The sequence below is a fragment of the Ascaphus truei genome, chromosome 17, assembly GCF_040206685.1.
Source record: "Ascaphus truei isolate aAscTru1 chromosome 17, aAscTru1.hap1, whole genome shotgun sequence".
Lineage (NCBI taxonomy): Eukaryota > Metazoa > Chordata > Amphibia > Anura > Ascaphidae > Ascaphus > Ascaphus truei.
In genome coordinates this window covers 28956740-28982803 of record NC_134499.1, presented here as the reverse complement: position 1 = coordinate 28982803, position 26064 = coordinate 28956740, and the positions used below count along the sequence as shown (strand labels likewise).

The 26064-nt window shown below is 42.9% G+C and overlaps 1 protein-coding gene across 2 annotated transcripts; it reads right to left on the bottom strand.

Moving 5' to 3' along the window:
• Nucleotides 1–329: 329 nt before the first annotated feature.
• Nucleotides 330–25812, bottom strand: LOC142468224 (solute carrier family 26 member 6-like). 2 transcript variants are annotated; one of them, XM_075574534.1, is made up of 21 exons: nucleotides 25683–25812; nucleotides 24358–24551; nucleotides 23122–23261; nucleotides 22722–22832; nucleotides 21880–22046; nucleotides 21410–21574; nucleotides 19726–19878; nucleotides 19043–19125; nucleotides 17845–17992; nucleotides 17536–17649; nucleotides 14964–15041; nucleotides 13824–13919; nucleotides 12146–12252; nucleotides 11294–11363; nucleotides 8305–8397; nucleotides 7066–7182; nucleotides 6080–6148; nucleotides 5271–5456; nucleotides 2906–2960; nucleotides 1051–1187; nucleotides 330–797 (listed from the first exon to the last, which is right to left on the bottom strand). In XM_075574534.1, the coding sequence occupies exons 2-21, from the start codon at nucleotides 24501–24503 to the stop codon at nucleotides 774–776; spliced, it is 2259 nt and encodes a 752-aa protein (XP_075430649.1). In that variant the 5' UTR covers nucleotides 24504–24551; nucleotides 25683–25812; the 3' UTR covers nucleotides 330–773. The 2 variants fall into 2 exon arrangements, with proteins under 2 accessions (XP_075430649.1, XP_075430648.1); XM_075574533.1 differs by lacking the exon at nucleotides 25683–25812 and adding an exon at nucleotides 25094–25490.
• Nucleotides 25813–26064: the final 252 nt, after the last annotated feature.

Below are 26064 nucleotides of genomic sequence, written 5' to 3'. Positions count from 1 at the left end.
CTCACCTGCTACTCACAGGATATATACTTCTCATATGGAGTGTCCGAGAAGTTTATAATTGATATAATTTGCTGGATGGTTGTCTGTTTGGTAGCACCAGAGTATTGCTCACTCTTTTCTATTTTTATTTAGTCTGATTAAAAAGAAGTAACACTATTTGACTACGCCCTTATTTTTATAGAACTAAAAGTACAGCTAAAACAAAGCAACTATGACAATATACAGTATAACAGTATTTATTTTTATTTTATTATTATACATACATATATACATGTAGGTAATAAGTATTTTGGTCAATGGGAGTGCATCAATGAAATCAAACAAGTAGCGACAACTGAAAGTAATCTTTATTTCTTGAGCTAAACCACAGACTCATACATAAGTGGGGACTCCAGGGATGTCAATCCCCAAGGACTGCAATCAGTCAGATTTGGGGTGTGCGGGCCCCCAAAAATGACACCATGGAAAAATGCTGACCTATCAGTGAGGCACCATTGAGGTCTATGAGACATTGATGTTAAAAATCAGTAAACTCACGTGAAGGGATTAAAAACACATATTTACACAGCACGCTACATCCAACTTTAACCTCTGACTTCTTGATCTAGTGAAAATGTCACTTCATTCGATAATTGTGAATGATATCACTAAACAATTTTACAAAGTTCTGAAATTAATTGGATGGTAATATTTCCTGGGAGAAAATGAACAATCTTGTCCTCTGTCACATGAGCAAATGTTTGGATGGGTGGATGGTTTCTAGGGTCCGTAGGTTACAGACTCGTATCTGGGGCAATCTGAAGAAGAAAAAAAAGTTACATTTATATTCAGAAGTATTGAAGTAATACCATTAGTATTTAGATTTTAGCAAGCAGAGATAGAATGTTTCAGAGACATAAATATACCAGTCAAGAAAGGTTATAAAGTTGATCGACTATGAAATAACTGATCATTTTATTTCTTCTGACCAGTCTGCAAGGAGGTAGGATGATACCAACTTTTCATAAGCTGTTTTATCACATGAAGAGGAAGGACGCATCCATCACTTACTTGAGCATCCTGCATAGAGCACGTGTCCTGCTCCAATGTCAGGTAAGTCACAGCATCATGTATGGTAGCAAAGACCTGGGCTTTTGTGATGGCTTCATTGAAGAAGTTGCCCTGCTCCAGTCCAGTAATGACTTGTGCTGGGAGGTAAGAAGTCATGTTTAAAGAGCAGTACGAATGCATATACATATATGATTCAAACATCACCAGTGGTCCAGGGAACAGATATAATAAGACTCGTTCTTCTTGCTGGTTTGTGCTAAGGCAGTGTATGGACCTTTTAATAAATATATAAAGATGGAGCTTGCTTTAAATGGTTCTGTACACGCCCATAGCCCCTCTTAACCCCTACCACTCAGAGGACGCTCCATTGCGTTGAAGCAAAAGGGTTAAATACAAAATGCTTCTATGTTGCCGTTCATAATGATTGTAGAGGGAGAGGGGGTTGCACCCCATATGGCCACCCCCTGACCTCACCAGGGAGGTAAGGGGTTAACTGGACTGCGGTCCAGGAATGGGGCTTACACCTTGTCATGTCAGGAAAATGTATGTTCCCCTGTTCCCATGTTTCATTATAATCCTGTATTTTAATGTTTCAAAGTGCATTTCTGTATCTCCAGTTCTGGAGGTCGCAGAGAGTTGATATTTGGCCAATGTGTGGAGTCACTGTAGGCATTAAGAACTGGCAAATTTCGACCCACTGAGCCCACCAGAATGGAACTTATTAATATGTGTAGATATTAAAGTGTATATGTATGGTATTTAGGATCTGCTCTGAAAATGCTATGCTAATAGGTCATGAAGGGCAGCCGGCTGATTGAGCCTAAGCACTGTGATCAAAAGTTAACTGCCCTGATTGTTTATACTAAGTACTAATCAACAGACCAAGTACTAATCAACAGACTGCCACTCTAATTGTTACCTGAGGGTGGAGAGTCATCAAACTGGAGTGGTTTGTAAGTGTTATGTCTACACCTACAAACAATGCAGATACTTCATTTGGTAGACTGGTCGTCGCCCCTGATTTAATTATAGGGCTACCCATAGAGTCCCAGTACACATGGGCTAATTAGCTGGGGGCATGGGTTAATCTGTGTCTCCACGTTAGGGATTGGATACAGATAATTGTTCACCAATAGTCTGTATTCAATGTTAAGAATAGGGTTACACAGGTATATAAAGTGTGTCAACCCTACAGTTTTTAGTTGTGCTTCTGATTCCACCTGGAATGTCACCGGATTGCTGGAGAATTGCTAGCTGATACTTCTCCATTCCCCAACCCTAAGTAAGTGTTACCTTCTTGCCTGTTAATTGTACTATATTGCTGTGTTCACCTTTTTTAAGGAATAAATATATTTTATTATATCTAAGCCTCGTTCAGTTCAACCCAGATATTTGGTGTTCATTATATCTTGTCATAAGCTACCGTGACAATGATATTGAGTATTGGTATACACAGTGGTCCGCCTCCACTCACTGAGTACTAACCTGAAGGATTATCTAAAAACCAAGCATAGATTATTAGTATGTTCTGAATGTTCAACGACCTAGCTTGATCTTTGAGTTTTTGCCTCGATTAAATATTAGGTGGCACTATTGCACTTTAATGAATAGCCCCCCTATGTAACAATGCAAATGTAGTGCAATTCTGAGGCAAAACCGTCACCAGAGAAATTAAAGATCACACAGAAAGAATTAGAACTTTTGTCATTGATACATTTGTTGCAATTTGTTTGCACCTCGATTTCTACTACTACTTGTTCCTTGATACATAGATACTACCGATAGTCAGCGGATCGCACAGGACAAACACATGTACAGTATAGTATAAGACAATCATGCCAGAAGTAATGTTTACCATTGCAGCCAACAAGGTATACGTCTACTTCAACTTCAGCAAAGTTTGTGAAGATCTAAAAGATAAAAGGTATAAAGTGCAGGAGATGAGACGCATGATCTGGGTGCAGGACATGTCCACTTAAAATAACCATTCCTCACTCATTTCTGTTCAACTGTTTCGAGCAGTGGTGGGCAACATGATGTACTTTAAGGGTTGCATGTGCTGACATTGAGCCCCCAAAAAGGTATCAAATTATTTATATATATATATATATTGCATAGGAGTGGGTGGGAGCTTCTCCCCTCTCTGGTCATCTGCTTAATGCCAACGTGCTGGGGAACCCTGCCCTGCTCCTCTTCTTACACTGGGAACTAGGGATTAGTACAGGAGAGGAGCGGGCAGTACTGTATTTATCAGGAGAGGAGCGGGCAGTACAGTATTTATCAGGAGAGGAGCGGGCAGTACAGTATTTATCAGGAGAGGAGCGGGCAGTACAGTATTTATCAGGAGAGGAGTGGGCAGTACAGTATTTATCAGGAGAGGAGCGGGCAGTACAGTATTTATCAGGAGAGGAGTGGGAAGTACAGTATTTATCAGGAGAGGAGCGGGCAGTACAGTATTTATCAGGAGAGGAGCGGGCAGTACAGTATTTATCAGGAGAGGAGCGGGCAGTACTGTATTTATCAGGAGAGGAGTGGGAAGTACAGTATTTATCAGGAGAGGAGCAGGCAGTACAGTATTTATCAGGAGAGGAGCGGGCAGTACAGTATTTATCAGGAGAGGAGCGGGCAGTACAGTATTTATCAGGAGAGGAGTGGGCAGTACAGTACTTATCAGGAGAGGAGCGGGCAGTACAGTATTTATCAGGAGAGGAGCGGGCAGTACAGTATTTATCAGGAGAGGAGCGGGCAGTACAGTATTTATCAGGAGAGGAGTGGGCAGTACAGTATTTATCAGGAGAGGAGCGGGCAGTACAGTATTTATCAGTAGAGGAGCGGACAGTACAGTATTTATCAGGAGAGGAGTGGGCAGTACAGAATTTATCAGGAGAGGCGTGGGCAGTACAGTATTTATCAGGAGAGGAGTGGGCAGTACAGTATTTATCAGTAGAGGAGCGGACAGTACAGTATTTATCAGGAGAGGAGTGGGCAGTACAGTATTTATCAGGAGAGGAGCGGGCAGTACAGTATTTATCAGGAGAGGAGAGGGGCAGTACAGTATTTATCAGGAGAGGAGTGGGCAGTACAGTATTTATCAGGAGAGGAGCGGGCAGTACAGTATTTATCAGGAGAGGAGCGGGCAGTACAGTATTTATCAGGAGAGGAGCGGGCAGTACAGTATTTATCAGGAGAGGAGCGGGCAGTACAGTATTTATCAGGAGAGGAGTGGGCAGTACAGTATTTATCAGGAGAGGAGTGGGCAGTACAGTATTTATCAGGAGAGGAGCGGGCAGTACTGTATTTATCAGGAGAGGAGCGGGCAGTACTGTATTTATCAACGCATCATTGAGCAGCTGAGCGAGGGAGAAGCTACGATTCACACCAGCAACATCTCTGCTCTGTATGCATGGGGGAGAAAGGGAGAGCAGGCAGCTGGGGTGGCCAGAGGTTGGGTGCCACGGTGAAGCCCCAGAGGTCCTCCCGTTGCCCACCAATGGTTTATAGTCATTGGGCTTTTTTCGCGCTACTTTATTTCACTACCAAGCTCTTCAACACCAGAGAGAATTAAGGTGTATCCCCCCTGCAATGCATTACCAGCCCATTTATTTGTTGATGGGTCCTGGTATTGATGAAAAAAGGAGCCTCCGTTACTGAACCTTCTTGCGCTGAACAGCCACAGAGGATGTCTGAGCCCAGATATCACTACAAAGCCTGGTTGTTGTTAACTGAGGGTTTTGTTTAAGACACTTTGGGAAGTGTTGCTCTATAAATATGAAAGCTAAATATAAATAAATAACCTGTATGTGAACAGGTGGTTCGGCAGAAGATGCCCGTTGGCAAGTTACTGGGGAAGGAAGATACAGCAAACTCCATTCATACACAAGCACAAAGGGGGCTGTACGGAGCCTTCTCCTCACTTGACCTATAGCTCCATTATGCGTTGGAGACTTGCAAGCCACTCTTACAGTGACAAGCCCCTCTTTATAACCCCATAATCTGCTTTGCAATGAGTTGTATGATCCTCTGGCAGTGTGTGAGTATCTGTGTGTCATCATTAACTCTTCTGAGATCCTCACACTCACAGCGTACTTCATGTACAGTTCACAAGCAGTACAGATGGGGCAGAAATGGACAATGCCCAGAATGTCATCATGCTCAGCCTTCACAGTACAGCACGTGCTATATAAAGTAGAGCAGTCGTTATTATTGCATTGTAAACGTACTGTTTTTAGAACCTTTATGCAGGCAGTATCCACGAAATTGACTGATGAGAAATCAAGGATCAGAGAGTGAAACTCTGGCTTCTCCAGGCCCAGCGACTGAAGCGTGTTCTGTGTTGGCATCTGTTTATTAGTGGCGTTCCCTGGCACTATGACGATGGCACCATCCACTTTGCCTTGTTCTTTCTCCTAACAAATGGGAAATGACCAATGTACAAATTGCCTGTTATAATGTATCTACCACTGAAGGAGAAACTCAGTGGTAATGTCACTGTCTTTGAAGTGGGTGAACACTGTTTCGAAATCCCAGAGTCATGTCTTCTTGTGATCTTGGGCAAGTCACTTCTCTGTCATAGTTGGGCGTCTCCCCCCAGCACCACATTTAAATTGTAAGCTCTTTGGGGCAGTCACTCTTTGTGCCTGCAAACATCTATGTACAACGCCAACTGCAATGACATTGCTACGGACGTAGCACACATTGTCTCACGCAGGGGTGCGCAAACTGGGGGACGGAGGGCGTGACTTTTTCTGGGGCGCAAGGCCTATATGTTTCTGGTCTCTGGCGGCTTCTGGCGACATGTCACCATGGCGTCAAATGACACGGTGGGGTCACATGACATAGTGACGTCAGAAACGCTGGAGACAAGTGTAAGGTTTGGGGGGGTAGGAACGAGCAGGCTAAAAAAGGGGGGTGCAGACTAAAAAAGTGTGGTATACCCCTGGTATAACCCATGGGGGCATTGTAGCGGGTGTGATAATGTGACAGCCCACCTCCGTCAGAATACAGTGAACACTGTGTCTTCTTTTCTTACCATTTCGATTTCCTTTGGAAGATTCCCTAATTCAAGGTCATCAAAGCCAATGTTGTCTTGTCCTGTGACCTGTCAGTTTATATAAGAGGGGTAGCAGTGAGAGGTGATATAATTAATTAATATTTAATATCAATTAATATTTAATATATTTAATTCCCTGCTTCTAAAATTCTAGCATACATGATTGTTATAATGGAAAGCCATTTCCTTCATCTTCACATTGATTATACTGTGAAGCCATGTACAGTACTCGTATTGTGGTTATTTAACGTTGCTTTGCTTGTTGGAGTCAAAATATCTTCCATATATTTTGGAAAGTAGTTTGTCTGTCCGTTTTGTGTGCATTTGGACACCTTTTAAGATATCGTAATCAAATTTTGCATGATGGTCCCTGAGATGAAGAAGCAGGTTTTGGTCTATGTTTGGATACAATCTATTTTTAATTCTATGAGTTATTACAATTTCTCTGACAAGCAAGTCAGCCACTGGGTGTTATACCTGGTAGACTATGTATCTGGCACTGGACATCATAGTGGGGACGTCATAATGCACATAGCCTGGTGGCAGATAAGGCGAGTCAGATAGCTATAAAGTTTACACAGAAAGCTGACGAAGATAGAGACGACGTTAGCTGGCATGGGAGGAGAAAGTAAGAACGCTGGAGAAGGAGAGAGAGGAGGAAAGAATGGGGGACATTATAAGGTATGAAAGGAAAGCGGTGGGAAGGAGAGAGATGAGTGTGGGGGGGGGGGGGGGGAAGAGAAGAGGAGGAGAGAAAGTAGGTGGTAGGGGGTGAGAGGCAGAGGGGAGAAATTAGTTTGGTTTCTTAGAATTCCCTAGCAGCGCCGAGTACTTTCAGCTAGTATATTATAACTGCACACGTCAAAGCATTCTAATGCTGATCAATGTATACCAGGTCCCTCATAGAGCTAAGGTGTGTGAAACCTGTAAGATCATGTGTATGGGTGTGGTCGCTGCACACTTGCCTCTTTGGTTTGCTGGTTCTCCTTGTTTGTTTTTTTGTCAGCCTTTTCTTGTATTCGCCTTTGTCTTTTGATGGCTTTCCTCCTTTTCTCAATAAGCCTGTCAACGTCAATGCCGCACTGTGGGGGGAGGAGCAGAGTGAATACCGAATGCCATGAAACTTCCCACCTCCCTCTCAATATTTTAGTTTTGAAGCAGGTGTACTGTAGGAGGACCATGAGGACAGACATCTTTAAAGAACCCATTCTCAAACCTGTGAAAACTAACTGCACCATAACCAACAGGCTGCATAGTGCACATGCATTGCTTCTTTAGTATGAGCTTAGTATTTGAGTGTCAAATACAAGGACAAATATATTTGTGATCTTCTTATGACACCAGCACAGGCTGGATTACTTTTCTATAAACATGTTACAACAAGTAGTTGATACGTTACAAGCTTTCCAACCTCTCAGGAGTAGGGTTGCCCGATGAAGGACCCTGGGAGGTTGGAAAGCTTGTAACGTATCAACTACTTGTTGGTCCAATAAAAGGTGTCATACTATGTACTCCTTCTCTCTCCTTTGTTACTACATGGAAGAAAGGACCAACACAGCACCCATCCTTCTTCGTTACTACATTGAAGGATCACCACGGCTACCCACCCTTCTTCGTTACTACATTGAAGGACCAACACGGCGACCCACCCTTCTTTGTTACTACATGAAAGGACCAACACGGTTACCCACCCATCTTTGTTACTACATGAAAGGACCAACACGGCTACCCACCCTTCTTTGTTACAACATGGAAGGACCAGCACAGCGACCAACCCTTCTTTGTTACTACATGGAACGACCAACACGGTTACCCACCCTTCTTTGTTACTACATGGAAGGACCAACACGGTTACCCACCCTTCTTTCTTACTACATGGAAGGACCAACACGGTTACCCACCCTTCTTTCTTACTACATGGAAGGACCAACACGGTTACCCACCCTTCTTTGTTACTACATGGAAGGACCAACACGGTTACCCACCCTTTTTTGTTACTACATGGAAGGACCAACACGGTTACCCACCCTTCTTTGTTATTACATGGAAGGATCAACATGGCTACCCCCCCTTCTTTGCCTGTAAACATGTTTAAATCCTTCCTTCTGGAAAATCCACAAACACAGTGAAGAAGAATAAAACTGTATTATAAAACGACATGTTGGTTGTACAGCTGTGATCGGTGTAATTCCCTTTTGGATTACCTTTCGGTTAAGGGCCTCTGTGTACATTGCAGCATTGGCAAAGAAGACTGTGGATGAAGAGTGGAATATTTTTATACCTGGCACTTCTTTGGCCTGAAACAAAGACAGAAGTCATCTGCATTTTTGGAAGCTGTAGTACAGTTTGGCATTAAACAAAACCTCATTATCTACAAACATTTCTCAATGTTGGGGAGACATCAAGTATCAAAATCCTGCCAAAGAACGGAGAATAGAAAATTCCTTTGGTGCATGGGAGAAAATAAAGCTAATGACTAAATGGTCAGTAGTAATTAGTCTCATCTCCTGTGTAGTAATTAGTCTCCTCTGTATGAATTAGTCTTAACTACTCTGATGGATATTATTTTGTAACTTTTATTCCTGATTCCTTTAAAAGCAGCACTCGCACCTACTAACTTTTTATATACACACACACACACACACACACACACACACACACACACACACACACACACACACACACACACACACACACACACACACACAGACACACACACACACACACACACACACACACACACCTCCCTCTGGAGCACAGTACCGGCTGGCGCTGGCAGTTACCTGACCTCCGGGCTCCAGTTGCCCCGGGGCAGGCAGCTCTGCGCATGGGTACCAGGCCCCAGATTCATCTCACATCAACCCCCCCCCCCCTCCTGCAGCAGGCCTCTTTCTCTGCATGATGTGCAGGGGGGGGGGGTGATTGATGTGAGATGCAGGGGGGGGGGGGGGTGATGTGAGATGCAGGGGGGGGGGTGAGATGCAGGGGGGGTGATGTGAGATGCAGGTGTAGGGGTGATGTGAGATATAGGGGGTGTGTGAGATGCAGGGGCGGTGATGTGAGATGCAGGGGGGGTGATGTGAGATGCAGGTGTAGGGGTGATGTGAGATATAGGGGGTGTGTGAGATGCAGGGGCGGTGATGTGAGATGCAGGGGGGGTGATGTGAGATGCAGGGGGGGTGATGTGAGATGCAGGGGGGGGTAATGTGAGATGCAGGGGGGTGATGTGAGAGGCAGGAGTTGATGTGAGATGCAGGGGGGTGATGTGGGATGCAGGGGGGTGATGAGTGATGCAGGGGGGGTGATGAGTGATGCAGGGGGGGTGATGTGAGATGCAGGGGGGTGATGTGAGAGGCAGGAGTTGATGTGAGATGCAGGGGGGATGATGTGGGATGCAGGGGGGTGATGAGTGATGCAGGGGGGGTGATGAGTGATGCAGGGGGGGTGATGTGAGATGCAGCGGGGGGTGATGTGAGATGCAGGAGTAGGGGTGATGTGAGATGTGGGGGTGATTTAAGATGCAGGGGGGTGATGTGAGATGCAGGGGGGGTGATGTGAGATGCAGGGGGGGTGATGTGAGATGCAGGGGGGGTGATGTGAGAGGCAGGGGGTGATGTGAGATGCAGGGGGGGGTGATGTGGGATGCAGGGGGGGTGATGTGAGATGCAGGGGGGGTTGATGTGAGATGGAGGGGGGGTGATGTGGGATGCAGGGGGGGTTTGATGTGATATGGAGGGGGGTTGATGTGAGATACAGGAGTGGGGGTGATGTGAGATGTGGGGGTGATGTAAGAAGCGGGGGGGGTGATGTGAGATGCAGGGGGGAAGTGATGTGAGATGCAAGTGGGGGGTGATGTGAGATGCAGGGAGAGGGTTATGTGAGGTGCAGGGGGGAGAGGGTGATGTGAGATGCAGGGGGAGGGTTATGTGAGGTGCAGGGGGGGAGAGGGTGATGTGAGGTTCAGGGGGGAGGGGAGAGGGTGATGTGAGGTGTAGGGGGGAGGGTGATGTGAGTTGCAGGGAGGAATGGGAGGTGTGATGTGGAGGGGGAGTATTGGGTGTGTGGGTGAGGGGGTGAGATGGGGGCGTGAGAGATAGAGGGGGAGTCTGGCAAAGGCCGCCGACACTGGAGGGGGGGGGGGGGGAGACGACATGGAAACTGTTGTCCTGGGCCCCAGAAAAGCAGTCTATGGATCTGCATAAAGCAACTGTAAATATTACTGTATGTTCATTTGCATGTCTTAGAAAGACAGGTTGCAGACCTGTCTAAGACATGCAAATGAACATACAGTAATATTTACACTTGCTTTATGCTTTACTGTGGAGGGTTTTTGTCACTTTTTTAACCCACCATAACCTTAATAATTGTGGTGAATACCTAGTCTAGTCTCAAACCAGCTAGCCATTACAACCAACCTCACACTGATGGTACCCATCAAGGTTGAAACATGTCTGTGAGTGGGTTTAATGGCTTTGCATCTCATCCCAGCCTCTGTCTAAAAGCTGTGTTTAAAACAGCATGCAGTGGCTTGAGGATTTGCTTGTGTAATACGAGCTTGAGACAAAAGGTGGCACTGAGTGCTCATTTGCATGTCATTTCCCAGAATCCCTTGCTGCAGTGGAAGCGCTGTATGCTGGGCGATAATGGGGAAAGTCACAGGTTTGCAGACCTGTCTAAGACATGCAAATGAACATACAGTAATATTTACAGTTGCTTTATATATATACACACACACACACACACACGGTATGTGCCAAACAAACGTCTTCACAATCAAACTTCACTGTATTTTATCAATCAAATTGTACTTTCATGTTTATGACATTTATGACATGAAACACTTTTAAGAGTGTCAAACCACGCAGACGTTTCATTTATAACGCGTGTGCTTGGCACACACCTCCTTCTTTTTTCTTAGTATTTTTTAACAGCACTGTAACAGGGGACCTCCCGCAGCTCAACCACGTTCTGTATATCTCAGCACGGGGCTAGTCTTGAAGGTGGGAGTGAGAGGAAATAACCAGGGAGGCGTAAGGTGAACCATCAGATTTATTGGTACATGAGATCCACTAATATGGCAATGTTCTTACTGTAAATACTACAGATTGCCTTCACTGCAGTAAAGACTAAAACCCATGTGTGATCTTTATTTACAGATAATAGGCATCTGCTTTCAGTGCTGAAGAACGTTACCTGCTGATATCTGGTGACATCTCTGTAAATATCCGTTTCATTAATTTGACCCAGAACTGAGTAGTTGGATCTGAAATGACACAGACCTAATCTGTTTATGTTGCATTAAACCTCGTGTAGTGGCATAGCACCATTTAGTAAATCTGCTCCAAATTATCTCCCACTTTTATGTTTAAAGCTGCAGACCAAGCAATATCCTACTATTTTTTTTAATAAATCAGTTAAGACTACTGTATGTGAAAATACTTGTAGCGTTTAAAAAAATAAAAATAAATTCTGAATTACTTTTTTAATGTATGATAATGTAACAAGCATTTTTTGTTTCTATAGCAGACATTTACAAGGTCACATCCCCTTCCTCTTCTGAAACAGGTTCTGGCACACCCCTTTGTGAGCCCTGCCCTCTCTCTAGCAGTGCACCAATTGTATCTAGTGACTGCCTGGTCACATGATCTTCCCCACAGAACTTTGCATCTTTGGTCCTCTTCTGCTGTACTGACAGCCTTTTAGTGAACTCCCAAGCCGAGTCTTCGCTGATCAATCACAGAAGAATGGATTGTTCGGCAACTTAGCTAATTAGCCACAGTGTGGCATTGATGTTGACAGGCTAATTAGCCATTTAGTGAACCCCCGAGCCGAATCTTGGCCAATCGATTACAGGAGAATGGATCGATCGGCAACTTAGTTAATTACTTATCATTGTGTGGATTGTAATAATGCACATATTGGGGGGGAGTCAGCTTGGACTGCTGCTTTAATGTAGGTAGCTCAGTATCACACCTTCAACATAGTAACATAGTAGTTTGGGTTGAAAACTCCAATGTGTCCATCAAGTTAAATGTCACTACTTACATCTGAGTCCTGAAGACAATGGTCAGCAAAGAGAACCCCACGGAGACCGCCAGCCCAATGTCCATATTTAAGAGAATTGTTGCAATAAACGTCACCAGCCAGATAAGCTGCAACAGAAATGTGCCAGAGCCTCAAAAACAGGTGGTTTCTCTCTTATTGCACATTCATAAAAATACATTTCTATACTGATATACTGCTGTAAATAGCGCTTCACTGCACTAGTTGTGTTTCAATAATAATACTAATTAACAATATAATACTAATCATTCTGGAGGCTGAGTTGGTGTTAGGTTGATGCAAATACTCATTTTGAACAAGAATTTTTGGATTCAAAATCAGGGCACTGCACTTTGCTTTTGTATAAATAAGGGATGGGTATTTGTATCCAACCGGTAATCTAATGATGTTAACTGAACTGCAACTGGTTGGCTGATACATATATGGCAATGCCCCCAACATTGAGCAACTGGAATGAGGTACACTTTAGTTACTTAGTCAATCCAGGATAAGGGTTCTTTCAAACAAGTGAGCAGCTCCGATGGAGGACACGCCATTTACTATATGCAATGGTCATTTTACCAACAAAATACTGGTAGAGACTTTGAGACTAGAGAGACAGGTCAAAGGATAGTATATCACGGATCACCTATGAAATAGATATACTATCTTTTGACCTGTCTCTAGTCTTAAAGTCTCTACGAGTCCAGTATATCAGTCAACCAGTTTCCGTTACTCTGGATCTCCACCATAACATACGTGATCATTTGAATGGTCTTTCTAAAATGTCTTAGTTGTTTTACCTCATCCTTGGAAACAGATATTAACCACATTAACACTTCTTACAATTATTTTTGCTAAATTGTGAGTAAAGTGGCATAAATATTTACATAGGAAGCAAAAGACAGCTCCAGATTACGACATGAGAGGGAGTGGCTCAGTGAGTAAAAGACACTGACTAGCACTGAGAGTGTGAAGCAGGGGAGCCTGGTTCAATTCCCGGTGTCGGCTCCTTGTGACCTTGGGCAAGTCACTTTATCTCCCTGTGCCTCAGGCACCAAAAACCTAGATTGTAAGCTCCACGGGGCAGGGACCTGTGCCTGCAAAATGTCTCTGTAAAGTGCTACGTATAACTAGCAGCGCTATACAAAAACATGCTATTATTATTATTATGAATTTTAAAATCAAATTCTAATTGTCCTCATAGCCCAAAAACAAAACCAATCAATGAATTTTGGCAGCACCAAAATACTACTTTTTTTTTTTAGAGCCAGAACAATAACATGGGACGGGATCAAGTGAACAACTCTGCTTTTAAAATTTCATCTCATCATTGCCTGATATACTGATTTAGGATGAGTCCCCGCTATTGCTGAGCGGGCGGCGCTTGCGGCGGTTACTTACATATATACATATATGTAAGTCCCCGCTCACGCGGTGCACGCGGTGCTCGTGCACACACGCTTGCCCGCGATCGGCGCTTAGGTAAACAAAAACACCTATACTTACCCGCGCGCTCAACTACCCGGAATGTCCTCCTCCCGCGTGCGTACAAGTAAGACACCCGGCGCTCATGCTTGGAGCGCTCTCCAAGCATGAACGCGCTGAGCGCCAGCGGGGACTTATACTTGCAAATGACACTATTTGTTTTAGGGGATGTCTGTCACTCAACAATTCTTACCAAATCAGTTTTATTGGTTTTCCACAGTACCCCAATCTCACGGAATTGTTGGAACATTCCCTTCAAGTTGACAATAACAACTGCAGCTAAAATTGCCTGGAATAAAAATAAAAATGAAAACATTAAAAAAAAAAAAACTTTTATTATCAACAATTACATGTTCGGAAAGTTTATATTCTTTATGTTTTATTCCAGATTTTATTAAGAAACAGTCTGTGCTTTCAGAATGGATAACAGCTGCGTTTACTGTTTTTTTCTTCTTATAAACAAAACACGAAATGCTTACTGAACGGAATATAACGGCTTGTTTAATATTTATGTAACACGATCAAGATTAGTGGCAGAACACGATCAAGATTAGTGGCAGAACACGATCAAGATTAGTGGCAGAACACGATCAAGATTAGTGGCAGAACACGATCAAGATTAGTGGCAGAACACGATCAAGATTAGTGGCAGAGCACGATCAAGATTAGTGGCAGTACACGATCAAGATTAGTGGCAGAACACGATCAAGATTAGTGGCAGAACACGATCAAGATTAGTGGCAGAACATGATCAAGATTAGTGGCAGAGCACGATCAAGATTAGTGGCAGAACACGATCAAGATTAGTGGCAGAACACGATCAAGATTAGTGGCAGAACACGATCAAGATTAGTGGCAGAATACGATCAAATAAGTGAGAATCACGTGATAAATATGTATGTCGCCCAAAAACAAGCACACGCACACAAACGTCACCAGTTACACCAATTAGCAAGCACTGGTAACCATTACGTGGAAGGAGGAGGAAATCCTGGCACATTGTCTGCTGAATATCAGTCTGATTAACCCATTATGTGTCATCTACATTGTGTCCAATGATAACAACTTTTGATTCAATGTTGCCATTTCCAGTCCAACGGAAAAGAGGGGCCAAAGACCATATGTACTTTGAACCCTACAACATCAGGTACAAATGGAGGGCAGTAATTGCTGTGTTCATCTAAAATATATCCCCCCCCCCCCCCCCTGCAGATCCATATTCACGTGTCCAAGAAATCCCTGTGGACTGGAAGGTGGAAAACATTTGAATGGGCCAAAACAAACATAATACACCGACTGGGGGAACCAGCATTAGTGATGACAGTGTACATACCTTTGGTAAGTCTTGAAACAGTTCTCCAGCCTTTAGAATGATTACAAAGATGACACATGAAGCTACAGCACTAGCCACCTACATGGAGATATTATTACAAGGGAAAGGTTGAGGCACACAGAAATTCTACATGTCTATTTAATGTGTCATATTAGATCCTCTCTATTTGTACCAATTAATGTATATATTTTTCCTCAGTCCCTCTTTCTCCTATATCCATTTATTTCGGTATCCTTGAATACATAACACATATTTGCACATCTAGGATTTTGTATATGTTGTATGGTCCATTACTAGTTTAAGTGAATCCAACGTGACAGTGTACCCATACCAGATACATTCCTCACTGGTTCCAAGAATAAGTATTATTAGTATTTAGATATGTGTTTTCTAAATTACATTTTCTACAATAATTCTCCTTCTATTGTTGTTTTATGCGCTACCAACGAAATATATTATTTACCGCTATTCTTACACGTGAAGAAAAATATAATTGGGGATAAAAATACGTGCAAGAAGGAGTGAGCACTGCGAATGTAAAGGCTAGGCTGGAGGCAGGTAAAAAAATATAATCATTTATTGGGCATACTGTAATAGCCAAAACTAAAAACGGCAATAGAATCCTCTGACGTGTTTCCCGCCTCCACGGCGGTTTACCAAAGAGTGATTCTTGTTCGGCAAACAGCCCTATAAGTAGCAACCGCCATGTGGACAGGTGCACCCTTCACCGCCTCTAATTATTATTTATTAATTAATAAATAAAGCGTATGAATGGCTCCTTTAAAGTTATTTTAAATCATCGTTTATGATGTAACCGTGGTACCCTCCTTTTCTGAATGGGCTGCATGGCTGAGGTTTAATCCACCTATGGTTAGTTATAGTTACAGACATTGTTGGCATATATGCCAACAACATATGAACAATCATGACTTTCAATGTTGAGGGTTATAAGTGTGGCGGCAGTGTTTCTCGGGAAAGTAGTGATAGCGACGGCAATTGTGTTAATATACATGTTAATGATTCCTATGTTTTTTACGTGACCCTGTGAGGGGGATTGCCTCCAGGTGGCCTTGTGGACCCTCACTGGCCAGTTTCTATCTAGTTCTACCTGACTCTCCTAGATCTCTTTATTTTTTTTTTAATGGAGCTGATTTAATGGAGCTGATTCCCATTAATTTCAGCTCTGGGGACCTCTTGCTTCCCAAGATACAGACCCCGAAGTGGGTGTCGGTGTCTCTTCAAAGTTTAAAGCACCCGGTCACAGGGACCAATAGAAAGCCTCACCAGATGATGTCACGGCTTCCTATTGGCTTGCAGAGCATGGGAGCTTTGAAAAGCGGCCATTTCATGATCCCTGCTTGCTGAGCCGGAACGGCGACCGGCACATCCTATGGAGGTAAGTAGCTGCGGAAGAAGGGGGTTCCCTGAGCTGAAATTAACAGGGTTCAGCTCAGAAGATCCCCTGCTTCAATACTACATTAAATATACTCTTTGACAAAGGGCTACGCCCGAAACGCGTCAGAGTGAACTACTCTGCTCTATCTTTGTGATGTCTCTCTTAGTCACTTAATAAACTGGATTTTTTACCATTGGTGTGCCGTTTTCGCTTGCATCATACCCTGCCTGCTGTGCTCCGCTTATTCCTCATATGAGGCTACCTCTTCCTGCTATCTACTATCAAGCTGGATGCACGCCAAAAAGAAACAGATGAGCTTTATCTTTAACCTGCATTGGATGCATGCTCTGTTGAGCCTCTACCAACAGTGAGTTATCCCTGGAGTTCTATTGTTCTAGATAGATTCGTATAGCCTTTATGCTCTAAGTGGTTTATCTAAGTGTGGTGGTGAAAAGGGGTGCTCTTTACCTTTGGGTTGTTGTCTCCCCCCCAGTACTCCATAAATCCCACTTTAGATTAGCCTATCAATTAAGGCGACTACTATATGCTGAGCTACAGGCACTTAATGCTACGAATACTATCTATGCTCATTATTCTTGAGCAATATACATCAAAATATATCATCATACACCAAGGATCAATATAATTTGCTCAAAAATTAAAGGGACATTAAGAAGATTTGATGACATTATCTACCTGTGAATTGTTTTCTGTTGCATTGATAAATGGACTACGTCTACCTATATATAATTCCCAAGATACAGACCCCGAAGTGGGTGTCGGTGTCTCTTCAAAGTTTAAAACACACGGTCACAAGGACCAATAGAAAGCCTCACCAGATGATGTCACGGCTTCCTATTGGCTTGCAGAGCATGGGAGCTTTGAAAAGTGGCCCTTACATTATCCCTGCTTGCTGAGCCAGAGCGGCTACAGGCACATACTATGGAGGTAAGTATCTTCGGAAGAAGGGTGTTCCCAGAGCTGAAATTAACAGGGTTCAGCTCAGAATACCCCCTGCTTCAATACGACATTAAAAGAAACTGCAAAAATAAATAAAAAATCACCCGCTTGGATTGTGTCTTCAACCCCTTGAGCAATGTTCTAAATAATTATTATTACCAGCTTTGTTTGCCCCTGTATCCGATGTAATGGATATGGAATGAGTGGCTGCCATACCTGGCTGTTTCCTCCTGTGCTCTCCTGAACTAGAGACCTGGACATGGAGCCGCTGATGGCAAAACATTGAAAGAAGCTGCCGACAAAGTTACTGAAGCCGATTGCTAGCAACTCCTGCAATAGAATAGACCATTGATCAATGGCGCGCACAACACAGCCTAGCAACATAGAGGAGTAAAGACACAGAAACACATAATGAGATATGGAAGACGTACCGTAGGCAAAAAAAGCTCACAAGTGTCATGTGGTTGGAAAATGACGTGTGAGCAAGTTATGAAGTAAGAGAATGAATAATACGCCTTTGCTCACCTGGTTGCAGTCCACTTTGTAACCATGCTTTGATGCAAAGAGTTTACCTAACGAGATGGTTATGGCATATCCCACCACAGCAATGGCAAACGCATTCCCAATGAGTTCTCCGAAGAGGCCGATGTTGGGTAGCATTGGAATTTTTAAGCTGAGGAGCAAGACAGAAAGGGCAACAGAAGTTACTCTCTCATTTCAGTATACATACATTTAGTTATCGGCAAAGCTGAATATGACTTTATGCTCACTGAGTGACCACCAATCTCAACCTTCTACAGCCTCCCTAAAATACACAAGAGTCACAGTTAACCAGGACTGAGTACACACCTGTCCCCTTTGAGTCCCAGCAATAGTCATTTCTCCAGACGTAGGCTGAACAAAGGGTTTCTCAACCCTACATTTTCCATAGACCTTGGCTATGCTTTAAAACACATTTTTATGCTTGCAGTTACATTTACACACAGAAAAAGGTTTACATATTTCCATTCCCATAATATAATTGGTCAGATAAACCATAATAGGATGAATATACCGGGCTACCCTGTATATTAATCCAGACGATGGGGCATTGGCTGAGCTTTACCTTTATTAGAACATTTATCGTCACAATATATTCTCCGGAAAAATAATTTGGAAATGGATACAGAAAACAAAAAAAACAGACAAATGTGAGGGGGAGCAATGGCTCTGTATAAATATTAGTAATTCACCATATACATGAGAATCTAACACAGATTTCATGGCCTGCGGAAAAGGAGCAACGAAGCAAAGAAAATAATTCATACTTTCTAAAATGTGTTCATAGTGTTATTTTACAGCAGTTAACTGCCTCGTACACATTACAAAGGAGATTTGATTTTGAAGCTAGGCAGAGAAAGGGGATTTGGGAATTTTCATGCTTCTAATACCAAACACTTGTTGACCATAATCATATGACATTCTTATTTTTCAGCTTGTTTGGTAAATCCTAGAATAGGTTAATTTAATACTGTACATCTGAGATATCTAGGTACTGCAGAACCTGTCAAGTACTCCTTCAAGTGTACTGTTGGTTATAAAAATGGTGAAACATTGGATCATGCTCCCTATATATGTAAGTTTGAGCATTTGTGGCCACAGCAAAAGGGGTATATACTGGAACATATGGTGTTCAGTGTCCAGAGTGAATTAGCTAATTAATCTGCATGTTCTTAGAACTCACCCAACTGGGATCTCACCGACATTTTCAATCCCAAACTTGTCCTGCAGACTGACTCCATATGATACTCCAGTGGAGACAATGAGCTAAAACAAACATACATACATAACGTTACAGCTCATGTAATCGAAAGTATAGAACAGTTACCAGCTACCATTAGAGGAAAGCAAGAGGATAGCACAAATAAAGCACTTGACTGCCCAGATTCTCTACCTAATACTACATGGAGCTGTCATGATATGTTGTGATATTTGTTTCTGTGATGTGACAGGACGAAAATACCTATCTTGGCATCATATCAGTTGGTAAAAGCCATATTTACTTGATATACTGTATAATACTTGTTTTCCCGGTCACTGTGGCTGTTGTGTTGGTAGAGCTAAATCAGAGTGTGGTTCCTTGGTAAGAGTTGGATGCCATGCAGCTGATATACTTAAAACAAATGTGACATCAAACTCAAGAAATACTCTCAAAGTCTTTAGCTGTAATTACCCCATTATAACAGCTTTAACTATTTAATGGCAGCACTGTGTTAGGTTTCAAAAGGTATTTCCCAGCCCAAACACTGCAAAGAAATATGCAGCATTGCAGTGTTTCCGTAGACTTAAACAAGTGACATTTATGAGGCATAGTTAGGTGGGTATAGAGAGCATAACTTTATTAGCCGAGGTTTGTCTTGATCTTACCATGATTAGCTCAATAGGGATAGGCATCATGAACTTGGAAATAACCTTTTCATTCAAATATTTAACCAGCAAGAGAACGACGATAGCAATGATGCTGGTGATTAATGTGCCGATGTTTGTCTGTGTGATCCTTGAGAAGAGTTTTATTAAGGTCTAAAGAAAGAAAACACACTGGTACAGTAAATAAGAAATGATTCTTGTATATGAATGTGTCTCTCCGCTGTTACCGATTGACCTAAGCCATTTTTAGCATTTATGTCTGTACTTGCATTGGATTCAGTACAACATCATTAAAAATATACACTGTATACAATATTTTTTACAAATACTGAAAGAACTTTGCCAGGTTTATTAGGCAGTGTAATGGCAGAAGGCAGGGGTGAGCAAACTTTTTTGTCTGCACACCCCTGCCTGCTAGACCCCCCCCTTACATCCCTTAGACCGCGCCTATAGTGCCGGCGACGCGTGACTTCACCCGTCGCTGTCCCCGCAAGCGAAAGTTGTATTTCGCTTTGCGGCGGCGGCGCGGGCGACCAGGCTCCTGATTGGTTCAGGGGCTGTCAAATGAGGCGACAGCCCCTGAAAAATCAAATAATTACGACTACCAAAAATCGCGTCACCACGTCGCCGTCGCGCTTACTATAAGCTCACACTGCGGCAACAATGCATTTGTTTTCGGGCGACGTCACATCGCTGTCACTATAAGCGCGGCCTAACCTTTTCTCCAGCGTTTTCTGACGTCACGATGTCATGTGACCCTGCATTGCCATGGCACCATGTTGCCAGAAACCGCCGGAGACAAATAAGGGACTTACAGAGCCCTTACGCACTCCCCCGGCATTTAATTTAAATGTTGTGGGGGAAGAGCACGGGGCCACTATAAGAGCTGCCCACCCACCCCCCCCCCCCCCCACCCCAGAAAATGTCAAACCCCACTGGGGAGCACCAGTTTGTGCACCTCTGCCATAAGCACCATACAGCGCTGAAAGACACCATACGACCCACTCTAGTAACCCATTCAATGGGATGTAGGATGTCTTCCGGAGCTAGAAGGTGTCTTATGGCAAAGCATTGATTAGTTAATTGTATTGTATGTCTTTATTTATATAGCGCCATTAATGTACGTAGCGCTTCACAGTAGTAATACATGTGGTAATCAAATAAATAACAGATAATATAAATAACAGATCATGGGAATAAGTGCTTTAGACATTAAGGAAGAGGAGTCTTTGGGTCTTTGTGCTGTGTTTACATGTTAGTTCTTCACATAACATGGTAGTTTACAGCTTTTCAAATGTCTGAAATCTACAATCCATAATGGGAGGGGAGTAAAGACTATGATGTCTGATCTACGTACATCAGTGCCCAAGCTACTGTTTATGTGCGGAAACGTAAAATATACCAGGATAGTGTTGGGCATCTTAACTTTAATGAGAGTTGAACTTTAATGCTTTGGGATGAGAGGACCGTTATCTTAAATGGCCCGAACACATACATGTTATCATATAGTTCTGTAAAACAACTAACCATGGTTCAGTTTTATAATGGCGAATGCTATCAAGATGAAAATGACAACGTACAATTACTGTCACATGTAAGTTGATAAAATATATTTAAAAAAAAAGCTGAAATAACTGGTGCCTAAGGACTATGGTAACAAAGTGACACTAATTATGTAACTTACATAAATTAAAGAGAATGGCTGAGTTTTCTCGCTTAGTCGTATGCCAAATAGGTATTTCAACTGAGACACCAATACGTGAATAGCAGACGCTGTGGTGTATCCACTCACTAGTGGGTCAGAAAGATACGTGACCACAAAGCCAAACTGCATCAACCCCATAGCAATCTGCAAACAGAAGACATTAAGAGATTTGCTGGAGGTTTCTCACTTTTTTTACACATGTATTTCACATTAAATACTGTGGCATATTTTCATTGGGAAATATATTGATTCATTTCCACAGTGTCAGAGATATATAATGTTGAGTTTGTCACTGTCGACTTGTCCACTGTTTACATGATGAGAATTAGTATAGCCAAAAAAAGTTGTCTAATAAAAACATACGTGGACAACTTTAAAGTGCTTAAAGGCATATTTATGTATATATCTTTTGATGGAAGGTACAAAGGCTTCTATGCATTACATCTCACCTGAAAAAGTCCTACTAGGAATGCTAATGCAGTAGCCAACTCCACTCTCGCTTGATCTCTTGCCACTGTATCAATAAACGTAGCATTGTCCATATGCATGAAGTTCTCATTGGGTGCCAACGATTCTGTCACACTACCAATCATGACACACACCACTGCGAATGTACCTGGGTTACATGAAAACAAGGATGTTTATACTGCAAGACATCATTCCATGTCCACCCAAAAAATACCCTATACAGGCAGCCCTCGGTTATCCAACGGGATCCGTTCTGGAAGTAGCGTTGGGTAGTGAAACCGTCTTAAAGTGAGTCCCATGTTAATCAGTGGCGGTGAGCGTCGGATACCGCATTCTGGGGTCGAAAAACAGCCCATAGAGTTACATTGTAAAGCGTTGGATATGCCATTCGTTGTAAAGTGAAACGTTGGATAGCGAGGACTCCCTGTACTAAAAAATAATGCGATGAGAGTTTCACCAGAGTAATGGGTGCAGCCCTTTTATGATTTTGCTAATTATTAATAAGTATAAGGAATTTGCTTTTTCATTTTCAACTTCCCCTCGTCTTATCTGCTGGTGCAAACCCTGCATTTAGAAAGGTATCGCATTGACACTGTGTTCTTGTATTGCCTTCTGTCTCTATGTAATATAATCCAATCCATGGTACCCTGACAACTATTCAGCAAATTGTCCATCCTGATTATAGTGAAGCCTTTTGCGTTATTGTAAAATATTTGAGATACAGTACTATGGAATTTTGACATGTCTTTCTGATATTACAGTGTGCATACTGTATGCCATGAGCCACTGAATGCTCCCATTAGCTCCATCATGTGTAGCTCACCTACAGAGATATGTCTAGAGGTCCCAAGAAGGAAATACATAAAAACAGGATAAAATGATGTGTAGAGGCCAAACACAGGAGGTAGTCCAGCCAGGAGGGCATATGCCAAACCTGAAGTCAAAAAAACAAAAGAGGTTGTGTAAATAAATGTTAGAGGAAAGGATACAATGGTCAGTATCTGTATAGCTATATTGTATACCTGCTAATCCTCCGATGGTCTTTCTTGGATCAGCAAACAAGATGTTATGACATCACAATGTCTAAAATGAAACCGCTGAAATGACATCTATGAAGGTATCTAGATACCTCTAGCAAGAGGTATCACATCCTTCAGCAATCTACAGCCCCCCAGGGCCGATCTGACCATTCCCAATGTAGAGGATGTATTTAGTGATTGTACCTTGTGGAAGTTGCACTATGCCAACACTGATTCCAGCAACAAAATCCCCCAGAAGCCAGTCTCTGGCAGGGTAATGAGGTAGCCAACGTAGAACTGGAACATATTTCAACAGCAGAGATCTTGCAGTTGCTTCTGAACATCTTGAAACAAAATCAGGAGAATAATGTGAGTATCTCTGCAGTCTGCTGCAAAGTACTAGACCAGAGGTTCCCAATACTAGACCTCAAGGACCACTAACAGTGCAGGTTTTAAGTATATCCCCATCTTCAGCACAGGTGGTTCAGTCAAAATAATTGGGCACCTGTGTTAATGAGAGAATAGTCGTCCAACGTGCATGTAGTCCTTGAGGACTGGGATTGGGAACCTTTGCAGTAGACAATAGTTTGTCTGGGTAGCTCTGGGTTATGCTCCATTTTCGCCTGCCGGACATTTCATATTTTAAACACTAATATCACCTTAGAATAAAAACAGCTTTGGATTGGGCAAGTTAAAAATGAAGGGGAAAAAGTAGCGATCGGTACCTTATTAAGTGAAGATCCTGTGCTTGATTAAACACTGAAGACAGAGCATTCTAGGCTAGGGGTAGCCAACTTCAGTCCCAAAGACTGAGTCACTGATTGAGCCACCTGTGCTGAAGCATGGATATCTTGAAAACCTGGTCTGTGGTAGCCCTTGATGACTGGAGTTGGCTACCCCTGTGCTCGACATACTTTACCAGCGTTACGCTTTATTTGCACAAACAGACCAATAGGAACAACCCAAATGAGACCCTTATTAAAATAGATTCTTATATCTTTAAAGAAGTAGTTGATATACTGTATAGGTTTTGTAGATAAAGAGGTAGTGGTCATTTTGGATGACTAAAAAAAAAACAATTCTGCTATTATCACAACGAATGGCATATACACACATTAAAGGTGATATGATAATCTCCTTCCAGGATTATATGTGACTATAAAACGTGTACACACGTGGATAGATAAAGAACACGCCACCATTCCCTGCTGCCGCATTCACACCACAGGCTGCCGTGACAGACATGGCCAATCTCCTGAGTCTACCAAGATTTCAGCAGTCTCCTATTAATTTCAGGAGACTTGGCCAGCCTGAGGGCAAACCATGTATTTCCCCAATAGGCCAGGCTGAGCCCGGGGAGATCACATACAGTGTAGCGCAGTTATTTCCTCCTGCGTTCTTTACGCTGTGTCAGGAAACGTTACTTACAGTATCTCTCACCTTAGCTTGCTCCTGAGTCGTTCCCAAGAAGAAGGCTTCTCTATCTGGGATTTGGGCGCTATCTCATCCAACTCAGCCTCACTGAGCACCGGCCTCTTCACACAGTAAGATTCCCCTCGCTGACGAATTTGATTATCCTCTGTCATGACCAACCTAAAATCTACTTCAGCAGCCAATAGTGTTGGGTATAAAACCTATAAAAAGACATTGTGGCCACTGTGAGGCAATTCTGTATAGTCCACGGGTAGGCAACCTGCGCTCCTGCATGTGGCTCTTTCCGCTCCTACTTGCGGCTCTCTGCAGGTAGCTGACCCCCTGTTGCTGCCTCCCTCCCTCACTGTCCTGCCGGTGGCTGCGGTGTATGTGTATTTGAGGGGGGTAGGTGTTTTTTGGGGAGGGTAGTGTATGTATGTATTGTGTATTTGTAAATGACACTGTTTTGCACAGAAAAACAATGAAAAAAATAAAGGGAATTATTATTGTGAGATGCATTTTATTCCCCCACATATTTTGATGTATGTTAATGCTTATACAGTATATACCTATTCCTGTGTGTACAGTATATGCATGTGTTTGTGGGGTGTAATATTCATGCATGTGTTGTGGCTCAGAATATTTTGGAGAAAGACATTTTATATAAAGAATTAGACATCATTCTGGAGGGCCAGTCATTGGATGAGTACTGTAAGAACTAGCCTAACATGCAGTCGCCATGATTTTCATTTACCCTACTTACGCCTCGTACAGTCACAGGCACAGAATGGGTGTCAGGTGGCATATTGCTTCATAGAAACCCCGATATCCAGATCTCCTGAAGTCTCTTTCCAGTCCTGGTCACTGCTGGGAAACTGGACACCAGGCTCGATGGACTATTTGGTCAGCTTCGTATTTTTATGTCCAACCCATTAAAGCATAGGACCTTGTAACATGGCATTCCAATAGTTTGCAAGCATCCATAACATTGGGAGGGCTTAAGCCCTAATAATGTCTAGCCTAACCCCTTATGGAATACAGAAGCGGAAATCTGCCTGCAGGACTCCTGGTTTCTACATAATGCACCCAAAGTGATTACATGTCATCCACTCTCTAATGGCTGCACCAAGCCTCTAATTCAGGGGTGGCCAACTCCAGTCCTCAAGGGCCACCAACACATCAGATTTTCAGGATATCCCTGCTTCAGCACAGGTGGCTCAAACAATGGCTCAGTAATTATGACTGAGCCACCTGTGCTGAAGCAGGGACATCCTGACACCTGACCTGCTGGTGGCCCTTGAGGACTGGAGTTGGCCACCCCTGCTTTAATTGCTATATAAAGTTAAACCTACCTTGAACCATTGATTTTCACATGGAGATGACAGCAATATCCTTTATTAGCAGTCCGGCCAACAGTTTAATAAAGATGAGTTTGCGTTGAGCTCTAGGTTGTCACATTCCCCTCATCAACTCGTTTGAAGTAACTGTATTTATAGTCTTCCACTGACCACAAGATGTTGTGGAACGTAATGTCCAATGATACGTGTCCCTTGGGGCTTTCAGTGTTGGAAACAAAGGCGCCATAGTAGTTTTCATTACCCACTCCCCCAAAACTTGCCGAACAGGAGTCTGAATACAAATCGTTTATTTGTGTAACCTTTTTTTCCCCCTCTCCAGGTGACTTGTGAAAATGTTTTGAAAGTTTTACGTTACATTTGTATTCGCCAACATTTT